Source organism: Emericellopsis atlantica (genome assembly GCF_019669845.1).
Source record: "Emericellopsis atlantica unplaced genomic scaffold F5Z01scaffold_17, whole genome shotgun sequence".
NCBI lineage: Eukaryota > Fungi > Ascomycota > Sordariomycetes > Hypocreales > Bionectriaceae > Emericellopsis > Emericellopsis atlantica.
In genome coordinates, this window is record NW_025764719.1 from 89,849 (window position 1) to 111,044 (window position 21,196).

The following is a 21,196-nucleotide window of genomic DNA, read 5'->3' on the forward strand; positions in this document are numbered from 1 at the left end:
GCCCGATTCTGAGGTCCAGATCTTCCCTGATGTGGAGCGGCGGTGTCATGTTTGGGCGCTTCCACTGCTTTCTGCATCCTCATCCGCGTCAGGGAAGATCAAGGAGGTGGATCAAGGAGGTGGTGCTCGCACGGTTGTAGAAAATCGCCCGATTCTGAGGTCCAGATCTTCCCTGATGTGGAGCGGCGGTGTCATGTTTGGGCGCTTCCACTGCTTTCTGCATCCTCATCCGCGTCAGGGAAGGGCACGCTGCTGGGGTGCTCGCAGGGCGGGCGGAGATTCCGTCCTTCACTTTGGGAATCTCGCTCTTCGTGCGGCTCGTGAGGAGCGCCTGCATGCGAGAGCTGGTCATGTTAGCGGTCAATCAACATCTGGGGTGGAGTGAGATGCACCTATCGCTTCCAGAAGCTGCTTTTTGGACTTCAGGCGGGCGGAGATTCCGTCCTTCATCTAAGGGATCTCGCTCTTTGTGGGGCTCATAGGGAGCCCTTGGATACGAGCGCGCAGTGCCGGAATGCCGAGCTGATCATCAGAAGCAACCCAGGCAAGAGCCTTTTCTTGTTAGTGACGTCCTTGACGATTGGTTGAGACACTTGAGTCCTCCTACCTTCTAGGTGTGCATCTGCAGCGTAGCGCCGGATTTTCTGGTTGGCAATGTCGCCATTGAATGGGACAACGTGGGAGGACGATGGTGCGTGATTCTCTGAACAGCCTTCTCCGGGCCTTGACCAGCCTCTCCCCTGACGATAGTGCGAGATTCTCTGTTATAACGTCCTTCCATGCACTGTCTTTAAAGGACATGGTAGAATTCTAAAACAGAGAATCACGCACCATCGTCAGGAAAGAAGCTGTTCAAGGTTGGTTCCCAGGAGAAGGTGCAGATGCGAAGAAAAGAAGGAAGAGGAGAAGAGAAAGGTGAACGCGGGAGAATATAAGTAGACATTGGTGTTGTGGATCCAGGGTGCAGCCTGACCAGTCACCGGGCAGGGCTTGTTTCACACAAACTTGTAATGAGCTTGGACTTATTGAGACCAATGAACAATGAACTTGAAATGTTGAGCGTGGGGCCACAACAGTTTGAATTATTTATTGGAGTTGTTATACACAAACTTGAACTGCACTTGGGCTTGTTGAACAATGAACAATGAACTTGAACTACTACGTAGTAATGAGAGTGGGGTCATAGGAGCTTGAACTAGTAGGTACTATGGATTGAGAATTGGGGGTGGGGGGGGTCAGTTCAATAATAGGTACATGAAGAACTAAGAAGTTCAGAACTAGTACCAAGTACGTACGTATTCACCACAGGACCGCAAATAGAATGAAGTTATCGCGAGCGGGTGCCTGAGACATCAACTGAGGGGTCGTGGCTGATTGACTTGATGCATACCAGGTAGGGCGGTTGACAACCCAAGTCTGACAAACTGACACAAACTGCCCGAGACTGAGAGACCGAGACTTTAAAGTTTGAGTCCCGACACATAAGATTTCATTCTTCAGGCATACATAGACGTGCTTGGAATATCAATAACAATGAGGTGCTGCTCGTTGGGGCCGCTGATTTCCACGCGGAGGTGTGCATATGTGCGACAACACGACGGCCAGGATGATAGTGTGCAATTCTGTGATGGAGCCTTTCACTAACACCAAGCAAGCAGCCTGCAACCGCTTGCTTGATAAGTAGTCTTGTTGACCAGTTGGATATCCGAACCCGTGGTGAATCCAAGTGTATCGCTCAAACATGCCCAGTACATCATGAGGGTGAGTCTTGAGATGCTGCTCATTGTGGCCGATGATTCCCACGCGGAGCGGCGGTGTGGCTCGTGTGAGTGGGGGCCGTGGGGCACCCTCTCAAACAACTAATAAGGGTCTCTCGTACGTAGCCTTCCTTGCTCGACTAATATATAAATCGAATTGCAGCGCTCCCCAAGCACATCCGTCTACAGTCCACTGCCGATGGAACTGTTTACGAGTCCGGGCCGGTGTTGCTGGTCTCGTGGCCGACGTGTATGGCGACGTGTGCCATACGTACCTGACCTACTAACCAGCTGTAGGCGGCTTGCCGCTTGAAGCTCCGACCACGGGCCACGGCCCCCAACCGTCAACGGCTGCACCTGGGCGGCCCTGGAGAAGAAGTGTCCTTCATTTGACGAAGCGCACTAGACATACATGATACCGACGGAAACTTCAAGGTCAGGATGACGGTGTCAGTCAGAGAGGATAATCAAGTAAGCGGCCGCAGGCTGCTTTAGACCAAGTTGTGGCAACTCGTTCACAAATCGACACATGGCAGACGACTCGATGCAATAACCTTGGTCCGCGTAATATTCTACTCAGATTTTGAAATCTTTAATCATGTTGGATAATTCCGAACCGTGTCTAACCTCGAATCTCATCATGTTTGCTGCATAAGACCTACCACGGGAAAAGCTTGCAAGCTGCATCAGGGCAGTGTATGTGAGCGAGAATTATGGCGGGTGACTTTGAGTGCTGTCCCGTGACCCCTAACCCAAACAAAGGCGAAGAGGATCCGGTCTCAGAGTCGGGTCGCTGGTCAAGCCAATCAACTATTTATAATTCTTGGCGAGAGTTGTTGAAACATCGTCGAATGTGGCAGTGAGGCCCGAAGCAACATGAATGCCCGTGAAGTGACCAACTGTCATCCCTCACCACCACCACCAGCGTTAAGGCACAAACGACCATCCCGTCATTCGCAGAGTGTTGCACGTAAGGGAGTGTGCTTCTGGGTATTGGGATATCCATGTGCTGCATGTACGCGGCAATCAGCGACCCAGATGCAGGAAATGTGAGTTGGCTCTGTCCGCCAGACGGCGCCTGGCGAAGGAGGGTCAGCTATCTAAAACCAGGACACACTCAGCAGAGTATGATATAAGAAACCAGAGGGCGAGTTTCGGATAAGATAATAAGCGAAAGCTTCATGACCTGATGCTTATCGTCCACGGCCAGAGGGGACTGTAATGTCGCGAGACGACGAATGGCAGATGTTGGTGTTCCCATGCCTTTGACATCTGATCAACAACTATCACCCGAGCTCCTCATTTACATCAGAAAGATGAATGAGCTGGGCTTGAACTACCTCATAGGTTTGCTAAACCGTTCTGAAACTCGATAACGACAGGCTCAGAGACAGAGGCCCGAGGACTGGACAACTCGTCGCATGATTCGAACCACAAAGTATGTGACGGAGAGACGCTCCAAATATTTTATTAACTCCAGCCAGAGCTTGATGAGGCACAGGATTCATCAACCTCGTGAGTGTTGAGGTCTTGATGAGTTAGTTGCGTGCCGGCATCACCTCCTCGGCTCTTGATGCGGATCATTGGCGTTTGCACCGGCCGCCAACGTTTCAACACTTTCCCCCAAACTACAAGTGTCCCACGAACACCAACATACGAGCGCACTGCAAGTCAGAGAAACCATCACGCCATTTGAGAACATCAACGCACTTGCCAACATCTTAACTAGAGCCGCACTTCATCTCGGCATGGCCAAGACGGGCACGGCAAGCAAATAATGTTCCTTTCATTAGGCGAGATTACCAGGGGCGCCATGGCTCATAAACTCATAACATCGTCTCGTCCTCAAGAAGACACCTTCCTCCATTGCTCGACCTCCTGAGCCGAAATCTCCCTCAACGCGTTTACAGACGCGGGCTTGCCCGTCACGGCGCCCGTAGCCACCTCGGCAGCACGCGCGACAAAGTTCTTGTGTGTAACAGAATACGTGGCAGTGCTCATCTTGATACGGATGATACCGATGCGAGGGTCGTTCTCAGAGCCATCGTGAGTGCCATCGCCCAGGTCGCCTAGCCATGCCTTGAGTGCAGGGCTGTAGTGCTTCTTGACATAGTCGCGGTCCGTCACGACGCTGGCGTTGCCGGCGATCGAGGCCCACTGGCCAGAGGAGTCAATGAAGGACATGTTGACGTGCGGGTCAGCGCTCAGGTCGTCGGTCTTCCCAGACTCGGTGTTGGTGTGGAAGAGAAGATCGATGCCCTGGGTTTCCTTCATTGTCTGTCAGTATCGGCTCAACGGGTGAGGGTCTTGGTTGACAAACAGTGGCGGCAAGGGCCATGGCGCGCGACACCAGGTTCTGGCTTGATGAATCGTGAGTGGTCATCATGCCAAACTTGGTTCTAGTCATGAACTCCACGAGCTCATCGATCTTGGTCTTCAGGTCGGGCTCTTCAGCGTTCGCCTGCTTGTAAGGGTCGGCGGGCTTGTCGCCGGTGGAAGTATTGGAGAAAGACATGGTTGAGTTGATGTGTGTGATTGTTCCAGGATAGTATCAACGGCGAATATTGAAAGTCAAGAGTGTGAACAATGGTCGGGAATTGTTTTAAAGTCAAGTCCTCTGGAGGATTACCTCAGCTCGCAATATCATTCCATCATCGACAGATGTAGGCTCTTGCGAGGGGCATCAGCACAATCATGACGTCAAACATGAGGTAGCAGTGAGCACTGCGCGCGGGCGCCCTTACGTAGTAGGTAGGTGAATTGGGGATTATTCGATTGTGAAGAGCACAATTATCTGGTACCATGGTTGTCCGATCCACAGTGGTGCTCGCTCACGATCTTGCGCAGGACCCCTTGCATCGGCGATGCACAAGCTTACGATCGTGAATCACGGAATAATAGCACCGGACGCCGTGCCAGCTATTCAGCCATATTGACTGCATTGGTGGTTTTTTGGCTTGGTTTTCATGAGGCATGTATAAAAACCAGTCTGCAATGCAATGAATTCGATGAAGCATGGTGATGATGTTTCTTTCGTGATTTTTAGTAAACCCAAACAAAAAGCTCCGAAATCGGGACAGTACCCGCAAACTGCGACAATCCTTTGTATGGCTCTCAATCATATCCTATGAAGTGGGAATAGATGCAACTTCTTTTTCAGCATGAAATATCCCCATCGTAATAGGCTCTGTGGTAAACCTGTTCGAAAGACGAAGTGAAGTGCACCATCGGTTTAGGGTAAGCTTCATTCAAGCGACACTCGGAGTAGCCCGTTTGACAACCGGCAGGTGCGCTCTTTCCCTGTACGTACGTAGCCGCTGCCATCTCATCAAACCCTCACCTTCTGATTATTGCGGCGTCGCATCCAAAACACCCTATCGCGATTGCCACGGACACTTGGATCTGGACCGCGAACCTTGATGGTGGCAAATCGATGGCCCGCTGTTGCCAATTGTTTGCGCCCTGCCCCTCTACGCTTCACGCATCACCACAACTTTCTTCCTCTCTCATATGATTGAAAGCACCTCGTCCTGTGCCACTGAGTTACCTCATGCCACTCCCCTATCAGCATGTCAGCTCATCTGGTGCGTTTCTGTTGCAGTGTGCTGGACCCCGTGCTGACAATTGTAGAACACGCCGATGGCACACGACTGCCGTGACAAGGAGGACCTGGCTCAAGTTGCCTTCAAACATCCTCTGCGCATAGAAAATCAGAGGCTCGCCGAGGAGAATACTAGGTTGAAGAGAATCTTGCTTTCGCACTCCCTTTCCTGGTCCCCCGCCTCCCAGGCTTTTTTGGCTGGTAAGGGAAGCTGCACTCAGCGCAAGACGAGGTCCTCCATAAGCAACCCACAGAAGAGCGGCGGCCTATATCTACCGGCTGAGATTGTTTTACGCGTTCTCAAATTTGCTGTGCAGAGTCAGCACCCGATTCTCGATCCGTTGTCGCCATCTAATCCGGCTCACTTGACCGAGGCTGAGAAGGATCGGGGGAATCAAGTTGCCATCAACTTTCTCGCCACTTGCAAAGCGATTCATGTGGAGGGCACCAAACTCTTCTGGAATTCAAACACGTTTGTTTTCACGACACCTCAAGCACTCACGACGTTTGGTGCTTTAAGTGCTGGCTTTCGCGAGGACATCCGTCACATCACTATTCGTGTCATTGCTAGGTACTACGATGACCAAAAAGCGCGGAAGTTGAAGTTGCCTGCCGCATACCACACCGAATTGAAGAGGGACATGAAGCTGAAGGTCGCCCAACGACCTAAGGAGGCTGCACTTGTTCGAGGGGGGCTTCGATCCTACGCCTGGACCCAAGTTGTCGACTTTCTTCAGGCATTGCGTGGCCCTTTTGACATCAACTTTCGACATAAAGATAAGCCCAGACCGAATCTTCTACCGAACCTAACCTCCATGCGCATAGACCTCGTCAACTTTACAGATCGATACCTGCCGCCATCCGGCGCCGAACTTCATGACGTTGCATCGCACGAATTCGGCTGCACACTGAACGAGCTGCAGATCACTGGAATGCCCGACGGCGACATTGGAAGCAGAGCAAACGCAGAACTCAGCGGTATGCTCAAAGACGAGGGTCTCTTCATGGACGGCATCGCAGCATACTGGGCACCCTCGGCAGGACAGCTGCAGCCACTGCGAGGTTACTATTGGGCCCCTCGTGTTGTGCGTGCCGCAATGGAGGACTTTAGTGACGACGAGGATGACCTCTTGGGGTTTGACGGAGAGATGACGGCGTGGTACAACCAGGGCCACTCGCATAAAGGATTTGCCCCTCCAGCACCACCGGAAGAAGGGTGCCCAGAGACATGTATGCCCCTCGACGAGTACATCTGGAAGCGAGTGCCAATCAGTCGAGATGAGGAGTCTCGTGATTGGGTTCTGTTTGATCGACGCACTGGCCGGGAGCATTTCGACGAAGACGAGGACCTCTGCCCCTGTTGCGGCACGTGGCACGAGTCTGTTTACGGTGCAGGTGATTTGGACCTGAGTCTGGACTGAATCCTGTCTTTTGGAGGCTGTTATTTCTATTGGCGTTTGGGAGCATATGGACTGGCTTTTGGGGAGTAAAATATGGACGAGATACCCATGGACGGAATCAAGGCGCGCTGGCGATGGTAGGAACATGTATTTGCAAGACATTTCGCGCTGGGAGACAAAGACCTGAACAGATCCAATCAAAAATTTTCTGCGGATAAGATGCTGAGTTGGCTGAGGTTGACTTTACCCTGATCAAGGCTGTGTCAGAGAACAAAGATATGGTGATCATGGCTCGAGGCGCGAGGAGACCAAAGTCACCAAACTCATCTGGATCTGAGCTTCCGAATCACTAGACAAGCACGTCGGTATCAGGACGCTTTTCAGCACCAACTTTCTCGTCGCGCTGTTTTGCATCGGTAGTGGCTGTTGTTCCTTCATGTGAAGGCTGAGGTGATGATGTGCCGTGCCCCTTCATTGTGGTGGACGTGGACGTCCGATTACCCAGGCGCATTGTCTGAATTGATGAGTAATCACCATGTCGATCCTCGAGAAGTGCTATGCTTCCGTATATCACAGAGTTAAAAACATGCAAAACTGCGCGTGGGCATGAATCGAGCCTGGAGCTACTCCTGCACCCTTTCTTTGTCAAGGTGGGCAGCCACGTGTAGTCGATCTCAGATCTGGCCCGGCTCATGCATGTGATCCCAAACGACCGCCACGCGACAAAAGGCGATACTACTTCAAACGACGCAGCCCAAAGTCAATTGTTAGCGCCAGCTCCACGAGGTACTCGACGGAGAAAAGCGCAGGCGATGCAATTGTGCAATTCCCGGCTACGTGCGAAGTTAGCTGCAGCGACCGAAGAGGCTGCGAGTGACGGGGTGGTGGCACACGACTGTGGCAACAATCGAATGATAAATACCACAGAGCTTCAATAGGAGGTCAACAAGACTTACCTACTCGTAGCTTCACGTGAGTCGTTGCACTTTTGCTCGAGTAAGTAATTATCGCATGACTCCTTGAAATCCGAGGCGCCATATCCAGCCATGGGTAATAAGTAATTCACAGTGAAGCAGGGTTCAGGGCACCCAGCGCAGCTCATTTCAACGCTCACCTGGCTCAGGCAGGCAAGGATGCTGCTATAAGCGACTTGTTGATGAACGTTGTGCTCCCATAAAAAGCAACAGGCCGCAATGATGATTCTCACTGCGCGCGCCCAGCTGCGCTCTTGCGTATGGTACAAGCTTCGAACCGAGACAAGCGACCCAGAGCTCAGACATCCGAATCTGAGACAAGATGGTCGCTGCGTTGAAGCAGGTGCCTGATGGGACCTCGAGCGCCCTTTGTTGAAGATTATGGAATTGCCGGATGTGGAAACCACCATTGAGAGTGCGTGCACCGTCCCGCGCACGAGACAATAGACTGTCGACTGTGGCCATTGTGGTCCTCGTTCTGGTTCTGAATGGCGTACGTGGTAATAGTGACAGGCAGCGCGCGTGGCTCCTGAGGGCGACGCCATTCGTCGCGAGGCGGTTTACTACTACACGTGCAGATAAGGGGCCGCTGCATGAGGCGCCACAGCGCGCGCGCGCCTATGAAGGGAGGTCTACGTGTTAATAAGATAACTTGTGAGCTGAGGCCAAGGCAAGGAATCTTCACAGGATGTATCATTTTGAATTCCAGCCGCGCCAACTGTGCTGTATTGATGGATTAATTGATTTGCGAGAGGGTACGATCTGCCAGTGTTGCCTGCCGGGGCCGAATCTAGGAAGGTGCAGCTCCAGCCTCCAGTCCAAGATGGGGGCCACCATCCTCTTTTTAGCCTCTGGCATCCCCTGAAATGCATCCCCAACCTGGCCCATGTGCTTTCGAACCCTCCAGCACCAGTGAATCTAAGACCCGTCGGTCTTACCGAAGGCTAATAGCCGTGGATGGGAAATCTATAACACGCGTCCATTTGAACGTGCTATTGTGGCCTGACGTTCGCAGAGGCATGAAGAGATTCTCATAGCCAGCCAGTATAAAGCAAGGCGCATGTATGACCCCCCGCCTCATCCCGACCCTGACCGACGTGACCCTACCTCATGCCTGTGGGTTCCTGTTTCCAGCCCACGCCTCGGACGGGGGCTTCCATTGAATTGATCCATCGCAATTCCCACCTCACCTGCGCGCGTTGCTTCTTCCTCGAATTGTCTGGTTATTCTTGTCGAGGCGAAATTGACCTGACCCATCCCAAGGCAAACGTCACGGGATCATCGAGCGCTGCATCCACATTGTTTCCATTCTTCCAAGGCCAACATATCGAGCCGGCTCCCTAGTTAGCTGCTGGACTCAAGCATTTGCCCCGGCCACGCCTCCACACCGCGCACCCTCGATGCCAATTGGTGCCCGTCGCCGACGACTTGTCATCATTGCTCCAGTCTTGCCTTTGGCGACCCTCGACCCCCATTCCCACGTCCAACTCTCCAACCGTCCACCGGGCTCCCCAACCGTCAAGGGCCCCTCAACCTGCGCCCCGGCATCATCACTGCCATTGCTCACAACCAACTATCGGCGCGCACATTCATTGCGACACTTTGCGGCTACCGAAATCCCCGACACGAGCGCCAGCGTGGTACTCGAGTACCTACCTCCAGCCGTCGACGACATCTCTCCCCCGTTGCACTGCTACCGGGCCTCCCGCCGCTTGCCGGAGCTCTACCGCCTGCTCACAGAGCAATAACCAATTGGCAGGCCATGCGCCTGTGACCAAGACAGCTTTGCGATTGAAGAATCACTCGTCGCAACTATATACCTTACCTTTGCATCAGAGGAATCGAACCCCGAGACCCCGCAGGGTGCACCGCAGTCAACATGGGCATCTGCAATAGCACCAGCAATGAGGAGGCGGAACAGAAGAAGAAGAGTCAACACATAGACAAGATTTTGGAAGAGGACTCGAAGAAGTTACGGAAGGAATGCAAGATTCTCCTGTTGGGTAGGTCCACGCGCAGACTGCTCGTTCTACTCACGTACTGACCGCAATGTCATAGGCTCGGGCGAGAGCGGCAAGTCGACCATTGTGAAGCAGATGAAGATCATCCATCTCAAAGGATACTCCGAGGAAGAGCTCTACAACTATCGACCGACCGTCTTCAAGAATCTCGTGGAATGCGCAAAGGCCGTCATCAACGCCATGCAGCAATTCAACATTGAGCCGCAACGGGAAGGCAACCAGGCTCATGCCGACTATCTACTAGATTACCAAACCGAGTCCGGCCCTCAGGCGCACATTGAGCCGCAAGTAGGTGCTGCTGTGCAGGCCATCTGGAATGACCCGGCCAAGAACCTGCTCATGGATCACCAAACCGAGTTCTACCTGATGGACTCGGCCGAATAGTGAGGCGACCGCGGCTTGGCTTAGATTCTCCGCTGACCATTGTTCAACAGCTTTTTCCAAGAAGCGGATCGCATCGTCGCGCCCGACTATCTTCCCACAGAGATGGATGTCCTACGCGCGCGAACAAAGACCACGGGGATATACGAGACGCGCTTTCAAATGGGCCAGCTTAGTATACAGTGAGTGATAATCCGACGGCGCAAGGCGCGGAGCTGACAAGTGGTAGTATGTTCGACGTCGGTGGCCAGCGTTCTGAGCGCAAAAAGTGGATTCATTGTTTCGAGAACGTCACATCTATCATATTTTGCGTTGCTCTGAGCGAATACGACCAAGTCCTGCTCGAGGAGAGCAGTCAGGTGCGTTGCTGAGCTCGCGCTGCACCGGATGCATGCTGACTGTCGCAGAACCGAATGATGGAAAGTCTCCTGTTGTTTGATAGCGTCGTCAACTCGAAATGGTTTATGCGAACGAGCATCATCCTGTTTCTAAACAAGGTCGACATCTTCAAACAAAAATTGGGGCGGTCGCCATTGGGCAACTATTTCCCCGATTACTCGGGCGGCAGCGACGTGAACAAGGCCGCCAAGTATTTGCTGTGGCGGTTCAATCAGGTCAACAGGGCTCACCTCAACCTCTACCCACAGTATGTTGGCATCTCGGTTCTTTTCTCTTTCAATGATCCAGCTAATTCCCACCAGTCTTACGCAAGCGACCGACACATCGAATATTCGGCTTGTTTTCGCGGCGGTCAAGGAGACGATTCTCAATAACGCCCTAAGGGATTCAGGTATTTTGTGAACGAAGACATTTTACGAGCGATTGGGTTCTCTTCTTCTTGCTTTTATACGCGGAATCGCCCCAGGGGCATGGAGCGTGCACGTATCGGCGTTGGGCGCAGTGACTTCGGGAGCCAGCGTCTCGAATTATACCAATGTGTTGGCGCATAGGGTCACATATGATCACATATCATCAGAGAGACTGTGTCGCAGAAGTCAGACGTAACGTGGGTTGTCGCGGCGTGCTGGGACATTATTGTTGCGTCATTGCAGCAGAAATGAGGTATCAAGTGTATTAATGCTGTATGGCTTGCGGAGTTGTTGGGTTCGAATCGAGAGATGTGGTGTTACGGCCAAGCACCATTTCCTGGTGGCTGGGAAGCGAACTGGGTCCTTCTGCAGGCGAGGTCATGGGGCTATTGTGAGGCCTTGATCTAGTCTACCGTACCAAGCAGCAACGCAATCAGAGCAACCATGGAAACAAGGGATCTTGATACACAATGGGACACCGCATCGACATGCTACTTTGGTGATTCGTCGCTAGCGCTTGTGGTCAACCGGCATCTGCGGAGTCGCCCGCCGTGCTCGTACATGCGTTAGTTTGCGTACATGTTCATCGGCACCATAGGCTCAGATCGAGGAAATGTATGCGGGGGACGGGATGCTCTCGACTTTGTCCATGCATACAGGGTGGTAACTAAGCGGTTGCTGCGTGCTGAATGGGTCTTACGGCTGCCAACTATCGGGCGGAGGCAGGTATATGAATTATCGACTGTGGTGCAGCGTGAGGTTCACGGAGTTCCACACGTGCGCTCAATAGCCTGAGACTGGGTGGTCAAGGTTCGACCGATGCGGCGCGGGGAATTATTTGGAGATTGGGCAAGACATTGGCGGACTTGGATGTGGTCCATTGGGTTCTGATTAGCAGAGATGGATGTAATTGAACGGTCCTAGACTCGCCCAGCAACTCGCATCTGCAGCTTCGCTCGCCAATGCATCTGGCCATCCACGATGGACAAGACACGATCGAAGCTGGGGAGTGGATGGTGCAACTGTGACGACTGCACTCTTGCGCGTTGATGCAGCACCCAGACATTCACCCGTGCCATCTGCGGGCAGACTGGACACCCGTTGGCCGGTTTCCAGTTCGTATCACTGCTGAGCATGGCGAAGCCCGCAAGGTCTGGTTCATGTCGGATGCAGCCTGGCATGCTGGTTATTGGATGCAAGGAAAGTGCATAGTAGAATGGCCTGACTTTGCCCACCCCATTCCTCACTTCTCAGGCTACGAGCTCCAGTGTCCTCTTTAATACCCACTGGCAGTCATCCGAGTCCATCTGCCTTTCTTCGCTCTTGTTTCCGTCTTTCTCTGTCGTAAGCTTCTGCCATATCTAATCAACTACGAGCAGTCACCTCCTCCCTCCCTCATCCCCAGCTCTCCGAGGTCTCGACCATCAACTCGCGCTCGCCCAGCTGCATCAGCGTGGATCCCTGGCCTGTCAAGCTTCGTTTAGGTGGACGCTGCCCCGCGAATTGAGAGATCCCCCACCTGCCCCACCTCGACTTACCAACTTCGGCGTCTGAGAGCTCAGAGCGAAGGGGAACTCGTTGGGTGGTTAATACGGGAGTAAGTGCCATAGCCATTCCCCGACGTCTTACACTTCTCAAGCCTACGCATCTTCTCCGATTAGGACAGAAAAGTTGACCAAGATGGCTGAAGTACCAGAAAACATGGCGCCCGCTGGACAGAACTCGCAGCCGGAGCGCATCCCCCTTCGACAACGCCGTCCCTCCTCAGGAGCTCCCATCGTCGATATCCAGGGCTCCGTCGGCCCCGCTGGCATCTCGCGTCCCAAGCACACACGAACTATAACTGGTCTGGGACCAGGTGAGATCAAGAGTGTCGAAGCCTCGATTCCTGAGCCTCAACGTGAAGCATGGAAACGTGCCCAAGCTCAAGGCTTCCGCGGCAAGGACGGCTTCGAGAAGGAGCTGGTCCGCCATGTTGAGACCACACTTGCACGCAGCATGTTCAACTGCGATGAGAAGGCGGCATACTCGGCCACCAGTCTGGCGTTCCGTGACCAATTGATCCTTGATTGGAATCGGACCCAGCAGAACCAGACGTACAGGGACTCGAAGCGTGTGTACTACCTGAGTCTGGAGTTCCTCATGGGTCGTGCCTTGGACAATGCGATGCTCAATATTGGCCAGAAGGACACCGCCAAGGCCGGCCTCTCTGAGCTCGGCTTCCGCATCGAGGATATCATTGGGCAGGAGAACGACGCTGCGCTGGGCAACGGTGGTCTCGGTCGCCTGGCAGCTTGTTTCCTGGACAGTTTGGCGTCTCTGGACTTTCACGCCTGGGGCTACGGCCTGCGCTACCGGTACGGTATCTTCAAGCAGGAGATTATCGACGGGTATCAGGTCGAAGTGCCCGACTACTGGCTTGACTTCAACCCCTGGGAATTTCCTCGTCATGACGTGACGGTCGATATCCAGTTCTTTGGCAACGTCCGCAAGGAATCCAAAGAGCAAGGCAAGGAGGTAGCAATCTGGGAGGGCGGCGAGATAGTGCAAGCCGTCGCCTATGATGTTCCCATCCCTGGATACAACACGTCTACCACGAACAATCTCCGATTATGGTCGAGCAAGGCCTCCGGCGGCGAGTTTGACTTTCAAAAGTTCAACAATGGCGACTACGAAAGCTCCGTCGCCGACCAGCAGCGCGCTGAGACCATCAGTGCCGTATTGTATCCCAACGACAATCTCGAGAGAGGCAAGGAGCTCCGCCTGAAGCAGCAGTATTTCTGGGTGGCCGCCTCGCTGCACGACATTGTTCGCCGCTTCAAGAAGTCGAAGCGTCCTTGGAAGCAGTTTGCTGACCAGGTCGCAATCCAGCTCAACGATACCCACCCGACGCTGGCCATTGTTGAATTACAGCGTATTCTCGTTGACATCGAGGGCCTGGAATGGGAAGAGGCTTGGGACATTGTAACCAGTACGTTTGGCTACACCAACCACACCGTTCTCCCCGAGGCTTTGGAGAAGTGGCCCGTAGGCCTCGTTCAGCATCTACTGCCTCGACACTTGCAGATCATTTACGACATCAACCTCTACTTCCTCCAGCAAGTCGAGAAGCAGTTCCCCAACGATCGCGATATCCTTAGGCGGGTGTCCATCATCGAGGAGTCGCAGCCCAAGATGGTGCGGATGGCGTACCTTGCGATCGTCGGTTCTCACAAGGTGAACGGTGTTGCCGAGCTCCACTCAGATTTGATCAAGACGACGATCTTCAAAGACTTTGTCGAAATCTACGGTCCGGACAAGTTTACCAACGTCACCAATGGTATTACGCCGCGTCGCTGGCTGCACCAAGCCAACCCTCGCTTGTCCGAGCTCATTGCCTCCAAGATTGGTGGCAACGATTTCTTGAAGGACTTGACCAAGCTGAACAAGCTCGAGTCCCTGGCCGAGGACAAAGAGTTCCGGAAGGAGTGGTCTGAGATCAAGTACGCCAACAAAGTACGACTGGCCAAGCTCATCAAAGAGCTGACAGGTGTGACTGTCAACCCGGCTGCTCTGTTTGATATCCAGGTCAAACGTATCCACGAGTACAAGCGCCAGCAGCTCAACATCTTCGGTGTGATCCATCGATACTTGACCCTCAAGGCCATGAGCCCTGAGGAGAGAAAGAAGCAGCTTCCCCGGGTGTCTGTCTTTGGCGGTAAAGCAGCTCCTGGGTATTGGATGGCCAAGCAGATCATCCACCTGATCAACGCCGTCGGCTCGGTGGTCAACAACGATGCAGATATTGGCGACCTGCTCAAGGTCATCTTCTTGCCGGACTACAATGTCAGCAAGGCCGAGATCATCACGCCAGCTTCGGATATTTCCGAGCATATCTCGACAGCCGGAACAGAGTAAGTGTTTGCTCAAACTGCAGCGAGACCTCTGACTAACACCGCACAGGGCTTCGGGCACGAGCAACATGAAGTTCGTCCTCAATGGCGGGCTTATCATCGGCACTTGCGACGGCGCCAACATTGAGATCACCCGCGAGATTGGCGACAACAACATCTTCTTGTTCGGCAATCTGGCTGAGGACGTGGAGGATCTGCGACACGCGCACAATTACGGCTCGCACACGATCGATCCTGACCTGAACAAGGTCTTTGAAGAGATGGAGAAGGGCACCTTTGGGACACCGCACGACTTCAGTGCCATGGTGGCAGCCGTGCGACACCATGGGGACTACTACCTCGTGTCGGATGACTTCCACAGCTACATTGAGACGCACAAGCTCGTGGATGAGGCGTACCGCAACCAGGACGAGTGGGTTGCCAAGTGCATCGTGTCGGTGGCACGTATGGGCTTCTTCAGCAGTGATCGGTGCATTAACGAGTATGCTGAGTCGATCTGGAACGTCGAGCCTTTGGCCGTGAAGAGTTGAAGGGCATGCGGTGGTGATGGTTCGAGGCTTGACGGGCCAATTTCTTCGTCTTGTCCTACTATACACGCTCAGTCGATAGCCAGTTTTTGATTTAATAGTGTGAACTTGAATGAAGCTACAAGACACGATGGCATGCATCGTGCTTGAAATTATCAAGGATAAGGCCCGGCTGTTAGACGCGCGTAGAATGGTGTCGATCAGCTGCTGTGACGTCGATGCGCAGAGCTGACGGACGCGCTCGATGATCGACAACGCTAACGTGCAGAAGTACCTTTGGGCCATAGTTTCGCCTAAAGATACCATACCGCGCTAGCGGGCTTTCCGATGGTGAGCTGGTCTTGGCCCCGCGATCCGGCTACGCGAGGGGCATATGCAACAGCTGTTGCACTGACGGAGGAATTGGTCCTGGGATAGCTTTTCCCATCCCAGGGACCGTGGTGGGATGCGCAGCTGAGATTTGCGTGGTGGTACAAAAGCGCATCTGAAGGATATCAGGTTTTCGGGCTTTTGGAGGGGCATGGCCGCATGGATGACGGAGTGACGTGGGATCTCGACGACAAACCCGGTCGGCCCAACTGGCATGGCATGGCATGGCATGGCATGGCATGGCATGGCGTCCTTCTAGCCCACTGTCACCAACACCACCATGTACTTATGCTTGTTGATCTGGGATGGTATTGTCCGCGGAATGCATATTTTCTGATCAGTATTGGGGTTTCTGGTATTCACCGCGAATACAGGATTTAATGGATTGACGACGTGGGGCACTCAGTAGTAGCGGGATGATTAGACTAGTGACTGCTGCTGCTCTAAGAAAATGCGAGATGACAGCGCAGGAATCTCGATCGATCTTGGGGAGGCAAGAAAAAGGATGAGAATGGACAACGACCGACAGCGGTCGAGAAATGCGTGAGCCAGGGCACGCACGTCCCCTCACTCACCTCGTCCGCCTGTCTGTCTTTCGCTCCCCTTCTTCCTCTCTGCGCAACATCTACGTAAACTATTCACATACAATCGCGTAGCTTGTGCCTCGTCTTGTCTCTTCCGCCCAGCAGCAGTGGTAGTCAGTCAGCCAGTCAACGCACGCACGCACGTACAGGGTTCTAGAACTCCTCCCGCCAACCGACAGCAATCGACGACCGTCAACACGATTGTCAAAGGAGCGCGCATTCGCCCACTCTTCCTCTCGTATACCGCCCAACCTCGAACTGTCACTGTTCGCGACGACGCATCGAACTCGCGTTCTATATCTTGGTGAGTTTTTTTTTTCCCCCCCTTGGACCACCAAGGACTGGAGGGGAGTTGTGAGAACGAAGACTGGACCACCCGACCACTGGAGACACTGGCACCACTTGGAACGCAATGAGGGGCACGCTGGGTGAGCTTGACTGCTGCTGCACGGCGACTAGCAAAGCCTGGCACCTCCAGCAGGGCTCCGCAGGAGGGTCCAGCCCAGCAGCGTTCCTGTTGTCACGGCAAGCTGCCTGCCGCTCAAGTCGGTCTATCTAACAAAGACTGGACATGGAGCGACTGGATCCGCCTCAGCAATCCCCAGAAGGTAAAACTGCGCACCGCACGGGCGCATGACGGCTTGGTGCTGCACGCAGGGACAAATCCAACAAACAGCAGCGCATACCTTGCGTCCTTTGAGCGACCCACCACCGCGCATAGTAGCAGGGACGTTACAGGGTGAAGCGAGGTACTTTTCCTTAGAGTCCAGTCGTCGGGGGTTCGAGAGTGCAGTTTTGTCTTTGGTTCCTGTGTCGTCATCGCTACCCTGGGCCAGATGGCCCCTCATTCAGCGCGCGGCGCAGACCAGACCAAACCTTGACCACCACCACAGGCTTTTCTTCCAACGGACCACAGCTTCCCCAACCCTGAATTCACTATTTCACTCGCACATATTTAAGCTCAGGACTGCCGCTGACCTCCCGCTCCTGACTGCAGAACCCCGACCGGTGCCCGTCCTCCCATTCCAACAGCAGGTTTACCCCGCTCTGTCGGCAACTTGAACAACACGAGCCGCTTGTGTCCGAGTTTGAGCTCCATCCTGTCAGACACTGCCTCGCCATACATCGAACGAGCAGACCAACCTCAAGAGGAATCGTGCCAAGAACACCGCACAAGACACGCTCCTCGACAAGATTGAATAGCCCAACGCTTCCTTCGATAGACACTATCTCTCCCCAGACCGATATATCCGACGACCCTCCAAGATGGCCGAATTCGTGCGTGCCCAGATCTTTGGCACGACGTTTGAGATCACGTCACGGTATTCGGACCTGCAACCTGTGGGCATGGGCGCCTTCGGTCTCGTCTGCTCAGCCCGCGACCAGCTCACGAACCAGAATGTCGCCGTCAAGAAGATCATGAAGCCCTTTTCCACCCCAGTCCTCGCTAAGCGCACATACCGCGAACTCAAGCTCCTCAAGCATCTCCGCCACGAAAACATCATCTCTCTCAGCGACATCTTCATCTCCCCGCTCGAAGACTTGTACTTCGTCACAGAGCTCCTCGGTACCGATCTGCATCGCCTGCTCACCTCGCGACCCCTCGAAAAGCAGTTCATCCAGTACTTCCTGTACCAGATCATGCGCGGTCTCAAATACGTCCACTCCGCTGGCGTCGTCCACCGTGACCTCAAGCCTAGCAACATCCTCGTCAACGAGAACTGCGATCTCAAAATCTGCGACTTTGGCCTGGCGCGTATCCAAGATCCTCAGATGACCGGCTACGTCTCTACGCGATACTACCGTGCCCCCGAGATCATGTTGACGTGGCAAAAGTACGATGTCGAGGTGGACATTTGGAGTGCCGGCTGCATTTTCGCCGAGATGCTTGATGGCAAGCCCCTCTTCCCGGGCAAGGACCACGTGAATCAGTTCTCCATTATCACTGAGCTGCTGGGCACGCCTCCTGATGACGTGATCAACACAATCGCCAGCGAGAACACTCTGCGCTTCGTCAAGTCGCTGCCCAAGCGCGAGCGCCAGCCCCTCAAGAACAAGTTCAAGAACGCTGACCCTGCTTGTGAGTACCTTGCCCCTCCCAATGAGGGACTTTCATAGCTGACCATGACAGCAATCGATCTGCTTGAGCGCATGCTCGTCTTTGACCCTAAGAAGCGCATAACAGCAGGCGATGCCCTTGCCCACGAGTACCTCGCACCCTACCATGACCCCACCGACGAGCCTGTCGCCGAGGAGAAATTCGACTGGAGCTTTAACGACGCTGACTTGCCAGTCGACACTTGGAAGATCATGATGTAGGTCCACGGCCTGGATGCGGAGGGATGACGATGACTGACCACATTTCCAGGTACTCCGAGATTCTGGACTACCACAACATCGAGACGGGCGGTGCCGGCATGGACGAACAGTACAACGGGCAATGAAACATACAGGAATAATGTCATGAGATCAATCAACCCCGAGAAAAACGATGCACGCTTCTCCCCACGACGGCACGCACCACCTGAGGCCTCGCGGGAGAGTCGATCACGCAAGGGTCCGGCGTTTGGAGATGGGAAGGGGGCATTGTCTTTTGTCTTTGTTGTTTCCATTCTTCTTTTTTTTATTAACATTAGTTCATTGGTGAACAGCCTTGAGGGTGCATACATACTTGCTGTGGGGACAAATCATATACGAGAAGAATTGGCCTTTCCAACTTCTATGTCCCAAACTTGTTTTGCCAGAAGTGATGGCCAGCGTGCTCGCCGTATATGGGTGCAACGAATTTCTAATGATTAAGCTTCCGCAAATATCGGATCGAAAGCACCAAGGGAGGTCCTGTACCAGGGCCCGGGAGAATATGGTGAGGGGGATGGGTAAGAATCATTGTCAGTGCGGTTCCATAAGGACAACTGATGTGAATATAAGGTTCATTCAGATTAGATCCAGCCAGAGTCCGTCACGAGCCTATGGAACCTCCAAAAATGGCACCCTGCCACCGCCCATCCTCCACCCTCGTTACCAATCACAGTCTGAAAATCACATTGCCCTGATAGCAGAACCTTCGCAGTTGCATCGTCGCGTCTTCCATCAAGCCAAGTCCCCGATTCCAGGTGGTGAAGCACTGCCGTGTATCATCTGTCTGAGGTCACTCCATTAGTTTGTCCCCCTCGAGCCCGCGAGCCAAGTCTCGCCGACAGATCGACAAAAGGCATCTCAGAGTAAAACGCATAGTCCATGTTCAAAGATGAACAGCAACGCACAAGGATCCTCGTGGTCTGAGGAAGGCCGGCTGTTGTCTGGAGTTGGCATGCAACTGTGCGGCAGGGCCCAGGCTCATCAGGAGCACTGTCCAAAGTTTGACCACATCGAATCGTGTTGACGTGTGTCGTTCTAGACAGTCGGGTCAGTCTGACAAGGGAAGAGTCGAAGATTCCTCTAGAATAATTTCCTTTGTCGTCTTGACTGACTGCCAATTCGTAGGCCACTGCATCGTCGTTTGTCGATAATGCTTGTCAGCGTGAGTGTGCCGAAGCATCAACAAGCATTGAAGGTAAGCGGTGGGCTGAAGTTGAGTGCAAGACTTCTCAAAATCGGAATTCCATGATACTTGGTCCGCAGGCAGCACTGGTGCCAACCTTGCAGTGATCAGGACTGTTGATGCCAATGACATTGGCGGACAAGAAGTCGTCTCCGACCGTGTTGTGGTCAGAGACGGTGAATTTCTTGCGGCTGGATGAACTTTGTTTAGCAAGCCGAAGGGGTTGGCCATTCAAGCTCGGAACATGCCCACCGAGCAGAGACTGTTCACTGTCGTGCTCAGGGGACAGAGGGGTCGATGTCAAGGTGCCAGATGGTGTATGGAGTGACGTGGACCCCTTTGATGAGGGTCTCTGGGCTGCCAAGAGATGCGTGATGCATGTCGGACAGTCTGCTGTGAGTAATCTTGACGCCTTTTGTTGATGATTAGTGGATCTGAGCCATTATCAGGGGCTGCCATCATGCTGCCTGTCCATGCACCAGGCCACGGCAATGATATGCCGAGTCCAACTGCGCCATCGACAGCGAATTTGAAAGAGCAGGCGCCAGTATTCAATCATTGACATCATGCCAACAATCCATGCTGGCAACCATGACACTGAGTCGGCAGAGGACTCTTCTTGACGTTGTGGTTGGCGAGTGAAACAAAGACATGTAACACTGCTCAAGTCGCCATCAAGAACTGACTCTGGACTTGTTACCTCGGACAACACAGTAGTTGATGCCCGGACTCTGTCGGGATTTCTGGTCTGTTCGACAAGATGCTTGTACCACGAGAGCAGGTGGCGGTGATGACCGCGGCAGCTGCGTGCGTGTCTCAAACGACGTATCGACAGCCCAGAACAATGACATCTCAATTGACAGGGCCAACCGAATCTTTGGTAGAGGTGGTAAGAAAGACATGCGCCTCGGAGGCAACACGTAGGAGACATTTCCTTGGTCTGTGACAAGCCCATGTGAGCGATGCACGCGGAATCAAGGACTTTGGAACTCGATGTGGTCACGTATGAAGACACTGCGAAGCAAGACCTGTTATCTGATAGTACCGGGGCGATGTGAATCTGTCCATCGTAGACTGCTGGGTGAGCGTTCAAGGAGGCTGGGGGTTGATGCACCAGAACGGTTGAATGAGTGTCGGCAATTCTGAGAATCGTAGAGAGAGTGTCAGTCGGCAACGGTGTGCCAGCCAGTAAGAGTCGAAACCGAGGAAGGAAGATAAGGACGTTTGTAGCGTCCACGGGATGATGAAGTGAGAGGCTTTCGAGCTCTCGTGGCTCTGCGAGGTGATGTGGAAGCACTCGTGATATAGCAGGGTAGGTAGGGGTTTTGGGAGTGAATCT

The 21,196-nt window shown here is 53.5% G+C and overlaps 7 protein-coding genes across 7 annotated transcripts; 5 read left to right on the forward strand and 2 right to left on the reverse strand.

Annotated features, from left to right (window-relative positions):
- Positions 1 to 3,211: 3,211 nt before the first annotated feature.
- On the reverse strand, positions 3,212 to 4,758 carry F5Z01DRAFT_658094 (uncharacterized protein). The gene is made up of 3 exons (XM_046263677.1): positions 4,502 to 4,758; positions 4,078 to 4,427; positions 3,212 to 4,025 (listed from the first exon to the last, which is right to left on the reverse strand). The coding sequence occupies exons 2-3, from the start codon at positions 4,270 to 4,272 to the stop codon at positions 3,603 to 3,605; spliced, it is 618 nt and encodes a 205-aa protein (XP_046117108.1). The 5' UTR covers positions 4,273 to 4,427; positions 4,502 to 4,758; the 3' UTR covers positions 3,212 to 3,602.
- Positions 4,759 to 4,974: 216 nt separating this feature from the next.
- Positions 4,975 to 6,943, forward strand: F5Z01DRAFT_155666 (uncharacterized protein). Its single transcript, XM_046257756.1, has 2 exons — positions 4,975 to 5,059; positions 5,388 to 6,943. The coding sequence occupies exon 2, from the start codon at positions 5,397 to 5,399 to the stop codon at positions 6,777 to 6,779; it is 1,383 nt and encodes a 460-aa protein (XP_046117109.1). The 5' UTR covers positions 4,975 to 5,059; positions 5,388 to 5,396; the 3' UTR covers positions 6,780 to 6,943.
- Positions 6,944 to 7,270: 327 nt separating this feature from the next.
- On the reverse strand, positions 7,271 to 8,435 carry F5Z01DRAFT_155502 (uncharacterized protein). The gene is made up of 2 exons (XM_046257754.1): positions 7,715 to 8,435; positions 7,271 to 7,653 (listed from the first exon to the last, which is right to left on the reverse strand). The coding sequence occupies exons 1-2, from the start codon at positions 8,275 to 8,277 to the stop codon at positions 7,494 to 7,496; spliced, it is 723 nt and encodes a 240-aa protein (XP_046117110.1). The 5' UTR covers positions 8,278 to 8,435; the 3' UTR covers positions 7,271 to 7,493.
- A 697-nt stretch (positions 8,436 to 9,132) lies between these two features.
- On the forward strand, positions 9,133 to 9,480 carry F5Z01DRAFT_637448 (uncharacterized protein; the record flags this gene model as incomplete). Its single annotated transcript, XM_046262283.1, has 1 exon — positions 9,133 to 9,480. The coding sequence occupies one exon, from the start codon at positions 9,133 to 9,135 to the stop codon at positions 9,478 to 9,480; it is 348 nt and encodes a 115-aa protein (XP_046117111.1).
- On the forward strand, positions 9,345 to 11,229 carry F5Z01DRAFT_155670 (guanine nucleotide binding protein, alpha subunit). The gene is made up of 6 exons (XM_046257757.1): positions 9,345 to 9,735; positions 9,791 to 10,136; positions 10,188 to 10,316; positions 10,364 to 10,493; positions 10,542 to 10,780; positions 10,836 to 11,229. The coding sequence occupies exons 1-6, from the start codon at positions 9,612 to 9,614 to the stop codon at positions 10,933 to 10,935; spliced, it is 1,068 nt and encodes a 355-aa protein (XP_046117112.1). The 5' UTR covers positions 9,345 to 9,611; the 3' UTR covers positions 10,936 to 11,229.
- Positions 11,230 to 12,384: 1,155 nt separating this feature from the next.
- Positions 12,385 to 15,521, forward strand: F5Z01DRAFT_155469 (family 35 glycosyltransferase). The gene is made up of 3 exons (XM_046257753.1): positions 12,385 to 12,540; positions 12,640 to 14,836; positions 14,886 to 15,521. The coding sequence occupies exons 2-3, from the start codon at positions 12,645 to 12,647 to the stop codon at positions 15,364 to 15,366; spliced, it is 2,673 nt and encodes an 890-aa protein (XP_046117113.1). The 5' UTR covers positions 12,385 to 12,540; positions 12,640 to 12,644; the 3' UTR covers positions 15,367 to 15,521.
- Positions 15,522 to 17,480: 1,959 nt separating this feature from the next.
- On the forward strand, positions 17,481 to 18,913 carry F5Z01DRAFT_155536 (kinase-like domain-containing protein). Its single transcript, XM_046257755.1, has 3 exons — positions 17,481 to 18,396; positions 18,448 to 18,631; positions 18,685 to 18,913. The coding sequence occupies exons 1-3, from the start codon at positions 17,583 to 17,585 to the stop codon at positions 18,758 to 18,760; spliced, it is 1,074 nt and encodes a 357-aa protein (XP_046117114.1). The 5' UTR covers positions 17,481 to 17,582; the 3' UTR covers positions 18,761 to 18,913.
- Positions 18,914 to 21,196: the final 2,283 nt, after the last annotated feature.

Bases quoted from the DNA above. Each gene is read 5' to 3' on its own strand.
- F5Z01DRAFT_155670 (XM_046257757.1), top strand. From the start codon at position 9,612: ATGGGCATCTGCAATAGCACCAGCAATGAGGAGGCGGAACAGAAGAAG. The intron at 9,736-9,790 runs GTAGGTCCACGC...GCAATGTCATAG, and splicing joins ATGCAAGATTCTCCTGTTGG to GCTCGGGCGAGAGCGGCAAG. The intron at 10,781-10,835 runs GTATGTTGGCAT...AATTCCCACCAG, and splicing joins CACCTCAACCTCTACCCACA to TCTTACGCAAGCGACCGACA.
- F5Z01DRAFT_155666 (XM_046257756.1), top strand. From the start codon at position 5,397: ATGGCACACGACTGCCGTGACAAGGAGGACCTGGCTCAAGTTGCCTTC.
- F5Z01DRAFT_155536 (XM_046257755.1), top strand. From the start codon at position 17,583: ATGGCCGAATTCGTGCGTGCCCAGATCTTTGGCACGACGTTTGAGATC. The intron at 18,397-18,447 runs GTGAGTACCTTG...TGACCATGACAG, and splicing joins CAAGAACGCTGACCCTGCTT to CAATCGATCTGCTTGAGCGC. The intron at 18,632-18,684 runs GTAGGTCCACGG...CCACATTTCCAG, and splicing joins GACACTTGGAAGATCATGAT to GTACTCCGAGATTCTGGACT.
- F5Z01DRAFT_658094 (XM_046263677.1), bottom strand. From the start codon at position 4,272: ATGTCTTTCTCCAATACTTCCACCGGCGACAAGCCCGCCGACCCTTAC. The intron at 4,026-4,077 runs GTTTGTCAACCA...CAGACAATGAAG, and splicing joins CCATGGCCCTTGCCGCCACT to GAAACCCAGGGCATCGATCT.
- F5Z01DRAFT_155469 (XM_046257753.1), top strand. From the start codon at position 12,645: ATGGCGCCCGCTGGACAGAACTCGCAGCCGGAGCGCATCCCCCTTCGA. The intron at 14,837-14,885 runs GTAAGTGTTTGC...AACACCGCACAG, and splicing joins ATCTCGACAGCCGGAACAGA to GGCTTCGGGCACGAGCAACA.
- F5Z01DRAFT_155502 (XM_046257754.1), bottom strand. From the start codon at position 8,277: ATGGCGTCGCCCTCAGGAGCCACGCGCGCTGCCTGTCACTATTACCAC. The intron at 7,654-7,714 runs GTAAGTCTTGTT...TTGTTGCCACAG, and splicing joins TCACGTGAAGCTACGAGTAG to TCGTGTGCCACCACCCCGTC.